This window comes from Geotrypetes seraphini, chromosome 13 (genome assembly GCF_902459505.1).
Source record: "Geotrypetes seraphini chromosome 13, aGeoSer1.1, whole genome shotgun sequence".
Taxonomy (NCBI): Eukaryota; Metazoa; Chordata; class Amphibia; order Gymnophiona; family Dermophiidae; genus Geotrypetes; species Geotrypetes seraphini.
The window spans coordinates 78,543,590-78,555,673 of record NC_047096.1 but is presented as its reverse complement, the minus strand read 5'-3'; the positions used below and the strand labels follow the sequence as shown (position 1 = coordinate 78,555,673).

General features: G+C 49.1%; 1 protein-coding gene across 2 annotated transcripts in view; it reads right to left on the bottom strand.

The window, feature by feature from the left end:
- Positions 1-12,084, bottom strand: part of KPNB1 (karyopherin subunit beta 1) — a 194,307-nt gene that overhangs the window by 169,298 nt on the left and 12,925 nt on the right. For both annotated transcript variants that reach the window (XR_004536789.1, XM_033918352.1), the window contains exon 4: positions 8,920-9,120. Coding sequence is in view for 1 of the 2 variants with exons in the window: in XM_033918352.1 (XP_033774243.1) it covers positions 8,920-9,120 (201 nt within the window). In the remaining variant the exon portion in view is untranslated. The remainder of the gene's footprint in view (positions 1-8,919; positions 9,121-12,084) is intronic.

Genomic DNA, 12,084 nt, shown 5'->3' with positions numbered 1-12,084 from the left:
GGTCGGACGGACATCCAAACAGGTCCCACCTAAACTCAATCCGGCCAAAAACAGGGACTAGAAACCCCTAAACAAATTCCAACAGCCCTACCAAGGGAGATGGGTACAGCTCACTCAACACCTACTGGAGACTGAAAGAAGACTGATAGGAATCGGAAAAGGTATCTCTTATGTACTATTCCACAGTTTTGTAGTAAATATTAACCTCTACTGGTCTGGAGAGTGCTAAATAAGAATGATTTTAAGAGGGACTGCAATGCCCACTTGTACTGATGTCAAAAGTTGGTGTCTCAGTCTCCACCTGCTGGCAGAGGAGCGTAAACCCATCTGTTTCTGTGCCGGTTTGTAGGGACGATAAAGAATATTTTTTTTCATGTTTAAGTTTTTTATTGATTTTTTTCATTTAACAAGTGTCATAAATTTTCATACAATTATCTTAATAATACACTTGATATTTCTATAAAGCAATGTTACTTACCGTAACAGTTGTTATCCAGGGACAGCAGGCAGCTATTCTCACTAGTGGGTGATGTCATCAGACAGAGCCCCGGTACGGACGTCTCACAAGCACGTGTTGCTTGTAGAAACTTAAAGTTTCTAGATGCCCGCACCGCGCATGCGCCGGTGCCTTCCTACCCGGAGATCCGGGCGTGTCTCCTCAGTTCAGGTAGCTAGCCTGAGAAGCCAACCCAGGGGAGGTGGGTGGGACGTGAGAATAGCTGCCTGCTGTCCCTGGATAACAACTGTTACGGTAAGTAACATTGCTTTATCCCAGGACAAGCAGGCAGGTATTCTCACTAGTGGGTGACCTCCAAGCTAACCTCAGTGGGATGGAGGGGGAGTTGGCGACTTAAGAGAATAAATTTTTCAATACTGTTTGGCCAAACTGTCCATCCCGTCTGGAGAGAGTATCCAGACAATAATGTGAGGTGAATGTGTGAACCGAGGACCAGGTGGCAGCCTTACAAATTTCCTCGATTGGTGTTGATCTGAGGAATGCTACTGAGGCTGCCATTGCTCTGACCTTATGGGCTGTGACCTTACAAGGAAGTGATAATCCAGCCTGGGCATAGCAGAAAGAGATGCAAGCCGCCATCCAATTAGAGATGGTGCGCTTTGATACGGGTCTTCCCAACTTATTAGGGTCGAAGGAGACAAAAAGTTGAGGAGTGGTTCTGTGTGGCTTGGTGCGATCCAGGTAGAAAGCCAAGGCACGTTTACAGTCTAGAGTGTGAAGGGCCGATTCTCCGTGGTGAGAATGAGGCTTAGGGAAGAATACTGGAAGTACGATGGATTGGTTGAGATGAAATTCGGAGACCACCTTAGGCAGGAATTTCGGGTGAGTGCGGAGGACCACCTTGTCATGGTGGAATACTGTGAATGGTGGGTCCGCCATCAATGCCTGGAGTTCGCTGACTCTGCGAGCGGACGTAAGGGCTACAAGGAAAAGAACTTTCCAGGTGAGATACTTCAGAGGGGCCCTGTTGAGTGGTTCAAACGGGGGCTTCATGAGGTGGGAAAGGACTACATTGAGGTCCCAAACCACTGGGGGTGGTTTGAGAGGAGGGTTAACATGGAAGAGTCCTTTCATAAATCTGGCGACCACCGGATGGGCCGAGAGGGGTTTCCCTTGTAGAGGCTGGTGGAACGCCGCAATAGCGCTCAGGTGGACTCGTATGGATGTGGACTTGAGCCCAGATTGAGATAGGTGCAGGAGATAGTCCAGCACGGAGGATAAGGACGCTCGCTGGGGTTCCTTTGACTTAGAAACGCACCATGAGGAGAATCTGGTCCATTTCTGGGAGTAGCATTGACGAGTGGCGGGCTTCCTGGAAGCTTCCAAGACTTCCCTCACTTCTTGTGAGAATTGGTGAGGGGTTACGTTGAGAGGAACCAAGCTGTCAGGTGGAGAGACTGCAGGTTGGGATGAAGTAGTGATCCTTGATGTTGAGTAAGTAGTGAAGGAAACACTGGAAGTGGTACTGGTTCCCTGCTGCTGAGTTGAAGTAGGAGGGAGAACCAAGGTTGTCTGGGCCACCGAGGGGCTATTAGAATCATGGTGGCCCGTTCGAGTTTCAGCTTGACCAGAGTCTTCTGGATCAGCGGGAATGGTGGGAACGCATATAGAAATCGTTTCCCCCAGTTCAGTAGAAAAGCATCTGCCTCGAGGCGATGAGGAGTGTAGATCCTGGAGCAAAACTGAGGCAGTTTGGCGTTGTGGGGAGCCGCAAAGAGGTCTATCTGAGGCGTCCCCCATTGCGTGAAGATTTGGTGAAGGGGGTTGGAATGGAGAGTCCATTCGTGCGGTTGTAGCAGACGGCTTAGTTTGTCTGCTAGGACGTTGTTCTCCCCCTGGATGTATACTGCTCTGAGTAAGGCGTTGTGGCGCACCGCCCAGTCCCAGACTCGTAGAGCTTCCTGGCAAAGGAGGGACGAGCCCGTGCCCCCTTGCTTGTTGATGTAATACATGGCAGCCTGATTGTCTGTGCGAATGAGGATTACCGTGTCGTGAAGTAGGTGTTGGAAAGCTTGGAGCGCATTGAAGATGGCTCTGAGTTCCAGTAGATTGATTTGGTGTAGTCTTTCCGCACTGGTCCAGAATCCTTGGGTGCGGAGACCCTCCAGGTGGGCCCCCCATGCGTAATTCGACGAGTCGGTTGTGAGAACTTTCTGATGGGGGGGAGAGTGCATCAGCAAACCTCTGGATAGATTCGAAGAGGTCATCCACCAAAGTAGAGACTGCCGAAGAGCAGGTGTGACTACGATGCGTTTGGATAGTGGATCGGATGTCTGGTTCCACTGTGATGCCAGGGTCCACTGGGGGATCCTGAGGTGGAGTCTGGCAAAGGGTGTCACGTGTACTGTGGAGGCCATATGGCCCAGGAGCACCATCAGTTGTCTCGCCGGTATGGTTTGGTGAGTGATCACCGACTGGCAGAGGTGAAGAAGGGACTCCATGCGTTGCCGGGGCAGGAATGCTCGGAGTCGGGTGGTGTCCAGGACCGCTCCGATGAAGGGGAGGGACTGGGTAGGCTGTAGATGGGACTTGGAGAAGTTGATCTCGAAGCCCAAATTCTGGAGGAAGTAGGTTGTAGCCAAGGCCGCCGAAGTGACCTCTGGGGCTGACGGGGCCTTGATGAGCCAGTCGTCGAGGTATGGAAAGACCTGTAGACCCCTGTCCCTGAGTGCTGCGGCCACTACCACCAGGCACTTTGTGAAGACTCTGGGGGACGAAGATAGGCCGAATGGTAGCACTCGATACTGTAGGTGCAGATTTCCCACCCGAAATCTGAGGAACTTTCGGGAGGCCGGGTGAATGGGGATGTGAGTGTAGGCCTCTTTGAGATCCAGGGAGCATAACCAGTCGTTCTGCTCGAGGAGGGGGTATAGAGAAGCCAAAGTCAACATGCGAAACTTCTCTTTGACCAGGAACTTGTTGAGGGCCCGAAGGTCTAAAATGGGTCGCAGGTCGCCCGTTTTCTTCGGGACGAGGAAGTACCGGGAGTAAAACCCTCGGTTCAATTGGTCTGACGGGACCGTCTCGACCGCCCGAAGCTGGAGTAAGTTTTGGACTTCCTGAAGAAGAAGGGAGGTCTGCGTCGAGCTTGAAGGATACTCTCTTGAAGGATGGTCCGGGGGGACCCGGTGGAATTGAAGGGAGTATCCTTCTCTTATGATGGAGAGGACCCATAGGTCCGTGGTTATGGCCTCCCATCTGTGGTAAAAAAGATGGAGGCGGCCCCCTATGGGAGAGGCCGAGGTTATGCTCCCGGGAGGGGCGTCAAAAGGGCTGGGGAGCCTTAGGTACAGCGGGTGGCTGGACTTTTTGCTGAGACTTCTGGGGGGGTTGTCTCTTCGCAGGCTGTCTCGCCGCGGGCGTTTGTCTGGGCATGTAACGCCGCTGGTAAATCAGGGGTGGCCTGGGAGGTCGAGACTGTTGAGGTTTGGGTTTGGGCCGTAGGATGGATTGAAAGGATTTTTCATGATCCGACAGCTTCTTGGTAACAGTTTCGATAGACTCATCGAACAGGTCGGCTCCAGCACATGGTACGTTGGCGAGTCTGTCCTGTAGGTTGGGATCCATATCGATAGTACGGAGCCATGCCAGGCGACGCATAGCTACCGCGCTTGCGGCGGCGCGTGCCGAGAGTTCGAATGCATCGAAGGAGGATTGCATCAGCTGGAGGCGTAATTGGGAGAGGGAGGCTACCACTTCCTCGAACTCGAATCGAGCTTGGTTGTCTATGAACGGAGTGAACTTGCGGAGTACCGGCAAGAAGAACTCCAGATAGGAAGAGAAAAAGAAGTTGTAGTTTAGCACCCGTGACGCCATCATGGAGTTTTGGTAGAATTTTCTACCAAATTTGTCCATCGTTCTTCCCTCTCGGCCCGGCGGTACAGAAGCGTAGACCTGGGAGGGATGAGAGCGTTTGAGGGAGGACTCGACCAATAGGGATTGGTGGGAGAGTTGGGGGCCCTCGAACCCTTTATGGTGCACGATGCGGTATCGAGCATCGAGTTTGCTGGGGATCGCCGGTATGGAATACGGCGTTTCGAAGCACTGCATGAAGGTCTGGTCCAGTAATTTATGCAAGGGGAGCCGGAGCGACTCCGTTGGAGGGTTAGGTAAGTGCATGGTGTCCAGATACTCTTTGGAGTATCTGGAGCCCGTGTCAAGGGTCACGTCCAGATCATCCGCCATTTGTCGGAGGAATGATGAGAAGGACAATTGTTCCGCCAGCGTCGGTCTGTGGGACGGGCTGGAGGAGGATGAGGCCTCCAGGTCTGTGGACATCGGGGAGTGACAAGGAGAATCGGGTACCGGTGTCTCCTCGTACTCCGGGCCCCTCGGAGGGGACGCCTCTGTTGAGGAGTATCCCCTACGTTGCAGTTTTTTCTGCGGTGACACCTCCGAATGGCGTGAGGAGTGCCAGGATGAGTGTCTCGATCGGTGCCCGTCTCGGTGGCAGGACGGGGATCGGGATCGTCTGTGCATCGCATGGTCTCCCGAGGCCCCCAAGTGGATAGGGCTGGAAGCGGTGGATCGCAACTGGGTTTGCGATGCGGATTCTTGCGATGCTACCCAAGTCTGGTAAGGAGTGCGGAAGAACTCTTCCTGACTATGCCCAGGGCTTCGAGTATCGAGCGGGGGTCTGGTCCCATGTTGGCGCGGAGGCGTAATGGGTTCTAATGGCGGCATATCGGTAAGCGAGGTTTGCCGCGTGGGCATCGCCGCCCTCCCCCGTTCGTCCTCGTCGGTTGTCGAGGTCGAACGGTGTGGGGGAGGGGGAGGGGGCGGACCGCCCCTTTGGGTCGGTACCGGGAGGTCACCCTGTATGGCAGCGATGAGCCCGGGTCCGATGGTCTGCATGAGCTCAACGAATTGAGCTTCTAGCACGGACCGTAGCGAAGCCGATAGGGAGGGATCCGCACCGAAAGGGGGTCCTCCTGCACGGACATCGCGCTCCTTCGAGGTCGAGTGCTTCTGCTTAGCAGCTTTCGGCACTTTGATGACCATTGGTGGCACTGTGGAAGGAAGAGGTACCTGAACCGAGGAGACCGGGGCAGGCACCGACGTCGAGCTCGTGGATGGTGTCGGGGCGAGCGATGCCGGTTTCACCACACTCGATGCAGGGGTGGTCGATGCCGGTTTCGCCCGAACCGGGGAGGTATCAGATGAAGTGGAGGCTGTGGGATCCTTAGCTGCGTCCATCTTGAACATCGATTCCCACAATAGGCAACGCCGCTTGAAAGAGCGTGCCGTAAGGGTAGAGCAAGGCCCGCACGATTTCGGGATGTGGTCAGGGCCCAAACTCTGCAAACAGCGCCAGTGAGGGTCCGTGAGTGAAATCGCGCGTTGGCACTTGCTGCACTTTTTAAACCCGGTGGTTGGCCGGGACATAGGCCGGAAAATCTCCGCCGCGAGGTCGAAGCCAGTGGGCCTGAGCCACGTGGCCGGCCCGTTCGACCCGCCGGAGGAAATAATCTTCTTTTTTTTTTTTTTTTTTTTTTTTTTACGAAAATAAAAGAACTGTTAACTGTAATTAAAAGAAAGGCGAAAACGCGGACAAGGAAGGCAAATTTAACTGAATTCAGCTAGCGCATGATGAAGTTGAACTTCTCAGCTCCGCGGAAAAGAAAGAACTGAGGAGACACGCCCGGATCTCCGGGTAGGAAGGCACCGGCGCATGCGCGGTGCGGGCATCTAGAAACTTTAAGTTTCTACAAGCAACACGTGCTTGTGAGACGTCCGTACCGGGGCTCTGTCTGATGACATCACCCACTAGTGAGAATACCTGCCTGCTTGTCCTGGGATAATGTATTTTATACATAACATTTCTTATCTTATATTTCTTATGATTTTATATATCATATAATTGTAATTATTTTTCTTATAAAATTATACAACATATATATTGTAAAGATTTTATCAATTATTTTTTAAATTATTAACCTTTTTCCCCTCCCTTTATTACATTGTTTTCATGTAAGAATACCATCTATTAATAATATTTTATTTATAATTTATAATAAAGAGTATAAATCCCCCTCCCATATCCCCTCCCTCCCTTTCTTCTTTAACTATTTTCTTATTTTGTTAATGGTCCCCAAATCTTTTTGAATTTATCCATATATCCTTTTTGTGTTGCAAATGTATGTTCCATTTTATATATATGGCAAACTGAGTTCCACCAAAAATTATAGTTCAATCTGTCACAATTTTTCCAATTGTGTGTAATTTGTTGTACTGCTATTCCAGTCATTATAAATAAAAGTTTGTTGTTATTTGATGAAATTTGACTTTGAGATCTCATTGCAGTACCAAATAGAATATTAAGATTAAAGAACATAGCAATACTTTGCATGCTCAATCACAGTATAGATTACAGGGCCTTATTCCCAACCTTAAAAAAATCAATCCAACTTTTGTCTAAAGGCCTCTTCATGTCAAAGAAAACGCAGGACTTTACCAGCACACTATAGATGTTTGGGGGGCATAAATTTAGTGCCCCCAAATTGTCTACCCATATACTCTCTCCACCTGTTATTTCTGAAGTCTACTCAGAGCTACAAGGTGTATCAGGATCAAAACCTATCCAGCAAGACCACAGGAAAAAAACTTTATAAAAGGTAAGGGTAGTGTTTATCGCATGCACTGGCACATGCTTAGAAAGTCTTACTGACTTTTAAACTCTAAAGGAAGTAGGTTCAAGCTGGCACCACCATGTGATGTCAGCCTGCCTTTCCCTGCTTGGCCACAGAACTTTACATTCCCCTATTTTGGATAAATTTGCATAATTTAAGCAAGGTTCACTCTAGGGACAAACTAGAGAATTGCATGGGGACAGAAATCAACCCCGCCTTCCCTATAAACTTCAGAGGTAGTTATTTCATTTAATTATGCTACTGAAATTAAAGGCTCTGGTAGAGACCCATTTACTAATAAGCAGACTTTATTAATTTGGAAATATTAACTGGGAAGAATACATACTTTGTAAACAGGTTTCTACCACAGCCTCTAATATAAAAATAAAATATAAATACTCAGCTGATGAGGACCCCCTAGCTGTCAGCTGAGGATTTCCTCTGCAGTTGGCCGGGGAGGCCCTTATGCCAAGCTTGGCAGGCAGCAGTAGCGTCCTTGAGTCACAGATGCTGGCACCTCAGTGGCTCAATGATGCTGCCAGCGACTGCTGCGCTTGGTGGAGGGGAGTTCTGGCCTTCTCTAGAGGAGGTCCTCTGCTGGCGGTGCTTGGGGATTCCCACCAGCCACAGCAAAGGTCAGCAAGTACTTTAACACTGTAGAAATAAAACCAGAAATGCATTTCCTTTTCTTTTGAACACGGTACAAAGACATCTGCTATATACACATTTCCCAAAGCTATCATATTTTTGTCAATAAATTCCATTTTTTACCTTTGTTGTCTGGAGACTTGTTTTTCCATCAAGTTGGTCCCAGTTTCTTTTTTCCGCTTTCCCATCTTCTGTAAATTCTTCTGTTGTTTTCCATTGGTTCCTCCTACCATGGTCCAGCATTTATCCCTCTCTCATCCCCCGGACCATGTGCAGCATCTTTCACCCCTGCCCACCAGCTCCAAGCCCAAAATTTCTCCTTCTATCACCCCTCTCCAGCACCATGCCACATGTCTCCCTCCATTCCCTTTCACCACTATGTCCAACATTCCTCTCTCTTGCATCCCTTTCAATCTGTCCCACTGTTCCCTTTCATCTGTACCTCACTCCCTCCCTATGACCAAAAATTCTCCTTTCTTCCATTCCCCGTGTACACGACCATCTCTTTCCCTCTCACTGACACACTCACGCCCAATTCTCCCATTCTATTTCCTCCCCCACCTCAGGATCTCTTTCCCTCCCTTCCCCCTCCTCTCTGTGTCCCGCGATTGCCTCCCAATTCGAGTCCAGATATCGGTAAGAGGTTGGAGGTAGCTGGAGCCAAGATGCTCGTCTTCTTTTCCTACCTGCAGCATGCCACACATAGCTGACCCGGAAGTCTTTCCCCGACATCAGAGCTGATTGTCAGAGGGAAGGCTTTGCACAGCTCTGATGTCGGGGGAAGACGAGCCTCTCGGCTCGCGCTGCCTCCAAACCCACGGGATCCCCATCATCCCCGTGCAGCTCTCTAGGACAAACAAGGAAGGCAGACCAGTTACATCATTAACTTTAACAATATTCAGTCAGGTGTAAGGTGCATTTTTTTTTTTTTACATTTATCACTTTCACAGAAAAGAATTGGGCCTGTTGTAAGAAGTTAGAGAAAGGCAGTTCATTTTACATACCTCACTCCTTTTACCTCTCAAGACAAGGAAATAGGGAACAGATAAGACCTTTCAACAAGCAGAATAAGCATAGTGGACAAATCTCAGAAAAAGCACACAGAAAACTGCTTGGAAAACTTACAATATCCTGGCAGATATAACCAATTGCTTCTAGCGTTGATTCTTTCATGTGCTCTGTGCTGTTGGGGTTTGTGACATTGGCCACCAGCTGTGGAATGAGTTCAGGCCACTGGTTGACTGGGATTTCAGCACATGCAATGCCAGCCACACATTGAGATGCTGAGCTAGGTCTGTAGGTTTCAGTTCCCAAAGTCTGCAAAACCTGAAGATGACAGACAAGTACTCAGTTACTGCTGCTTCTCTTGCAATAACTCCTGAAACATAAGATCAACTTTCCACTGAAAGAACGAAAGATTAGGTTACTTACCTCTGCTAATCTTCTTTCTTGTAAATATCCTCTGGAATCTACACCAGTGGGTCATTTACCTTTTCCAGCCTAGAAACTGTAGGGAACTTGAAACCAATTTCTAACCCCTCCCTCTGTAGGCATCTGCTGTTACTTACCCCTTGGCTTTCAGTCAGTACACAAGCCAGAGATCTACAGCACAAAACAGAAAACAAAAGAAGAGGGGGGCACGGGGAACTCCCTGTTACACATATTAAATCTGCTCATAAACAATTGCAAATAAATAGGGCCCTAAGGCCAAACATTGCAGAACAACAAACTTGAATAATAAACAATGTGAAAACAACATAAATTCAGTTAAAGGAGGCACAGCCTGTGGTTCAGAAGGAGGCAACTACCCTGGGCCCCCCCAACCTTACATAAGGGAACAAGAATAGCATTCTTAGTGAATAATAATAACAACAATTATTTTTATATACTGCAATACCACAACAGTTCAGAGCAGTTTACAGAGAAGAGACTATACAGACAGCGATATTACAAAAGACTCAAAATTACATTAGCATGGTAAGGTTAATCAAATTTATCCTGGAAGTGTTTTAGAAATACATCAAGGCAGAAGTGGAGTCAGAGAAATTTATCAAAGAGATAAGTTTTGATTGACTTCCTAAAAGTTTGGTAAGAAAGTGCATTTGAGATAAAGTTGGTTAAACTTTTATTCCACTTGCCTGCTTAGAATAATGGTGTTCTATCAAGGAATCTCTTGTAGATACAGTCCTTCAAGGATGGAAAGCCAAACAAGTAGGCACTATGTGTACAAGTTGTGCCTGGAAATTCAAAATGATGGGATAGATAGATTGGGGATGAACCTGTTATGGTTTTGAAGCAAAGGCAAGCAAACTTAAAAATAATCCTTGTTTCCAAGGGCAGCCAGTTTTTGTAATACGGGCTTACATGATCCGATTTCTTGAGACCGTAGATGAGACGGACTGCAGCATTCTGTACGATTCTCAATTGTTTGATGGTTTTCTTAAAGGATCCCAAGTATATAATATTGCAATAGTCTAAGATACTCAAGATCAAAGATTGAACCAGCAGTCGAAAAGAGAAGAAATCAAAAGTGTTTAATGGTACGAAGCTTACATAAAGTGAAAAAAACATTTTTTTTAACTTGAGAGTTAGTGTGATCTTCAAAATTCAAGCTTCAGTCCAAGATGACACCCAGGTTGGTCAAGGGCAGAAATCCAGCTTACCAATAACTGAGGAGGCGACCTGCAAATCGGACAGACAAGTCTGGGTGGGTGTGTAGATTCCAGATGATATTTACAAGAAAGAAGATTAGCAGAGGAGAAGCTTCTGCCCACACACGCACGCGACTGCACATATGCTCCGGCAGCTTTCAACAAGTCTGAAATCTTAAAACACGCCGCAAAGGTAAGAGGGAGGGATATAGATACGGGTGGGTGGGTAGGTAGGAAGTTGGGAGGGGGCCGTGCGCGTTCCCTCCTTTAACTGCGGGGACAAGGCCATTCACTGCTCCACGGAGCGGTGGATGGCCTTGTCCCCATAACTGTGGTGAGCACCTTTCCCTCCTCCACCGTCTTGGCGGGCTACTCACAGCTAGCCGTGGGTAACATCCACCATGTCATTTAGTGTGGCTAAGCTAGTGGATCTCTGGGACCTCCTGCAAGCGGCCCCCAAGAGCTTGGGGATGACCCGATTGTGCGCCGGCTATTCAAGACTAGCCGCTTACCTGACGTTATGTCTGAGTTCCTCAGAACCCTAAACCTGAATTTAGACCAGCAGGAACAGGCTGAGTGTTCCATCATGAGTGATTAGCGTCCACTTCCTTTCTGGACAATCCGGATTTGGCTTGGATTCTCTCAGAAGTCTGGGGGTCCCCGGAGGGTCCCCTTAAATGTGCTAGGGCCATGATATGTCTGTATCCCATGGACCCAGAATTTACTAAACGTCTGATGCCGTTGAAGGTAGATTCGGCAGTGGCGCTAGTCACTAAACGTACTTCTTTACCCTAGGGTGGAGGGGTGATCCTGAGGGATGTGATCCTGAGGGATGTTCAGGACAGGCAAGTGGATTTTGTCCTCAAGTGCCTTTTCGATTCTGTGGCGGCGGGAGTGAGAGCTACAAGGGCCACCTCCTTTGTTGCAAGCGCTTTTTCGATTCCGCGGTGGGAATGAGAGCTAGAGTGGCCATCTCCTTTGTTGCCCGGGCATGTCGCGCCAAGCTACACCAAGATCCCGAGGAGGTTGTCCTTCGGGATCTGGACTTCCTGGTTTCCGGGGTGAATTTTCTGGTGGATGCTCTCTGACATCAGGCCTTGAGTCTGGATGGGGGGCAGTGTGCGGATCTGACCCAGGCCTGGAGAGCAGATGGTCGATCAATTGCCAGAAGCTGCCAGCGATCTGGCTGGACTTGTTGCACTTTCAGGAGTCTCTACAAGCTATTCAGGTGTTCTCCAACAATGCAACGGCAGTGGCTTACTTCAACCGCCAGGAAGGCACAAAGAGTTCCTTTGCTGTACCTGGAAGCTCCGATGCTATATTCCTGGGCAGAAAAGCATCTGGTGGCCTTGTCCGCAGCTCACATGGCAGGCGTAGACAATGTTTAGGCAGACTTTCTCAGTCATCAGATTCTGGACCCGGGAGAATGGTCCCTGTCCAGGATGGCGTTTTAAGGCCATAGTCTGGCGGTGGGGGGGGACGTCCGTCCTTCGATCTGATGGCTTGGTCAAGAACAAGGCAGCCAGGTTCTTCAGCCACCATCGAGAGGTTGGCAGCAAAGGGCTGGATGCCCTGGTGCAACCTTGGCCACAGAGAGAGCTCTGTCTTTCCCCCTTGGCCCATGTTAGGGCGCGTTCTG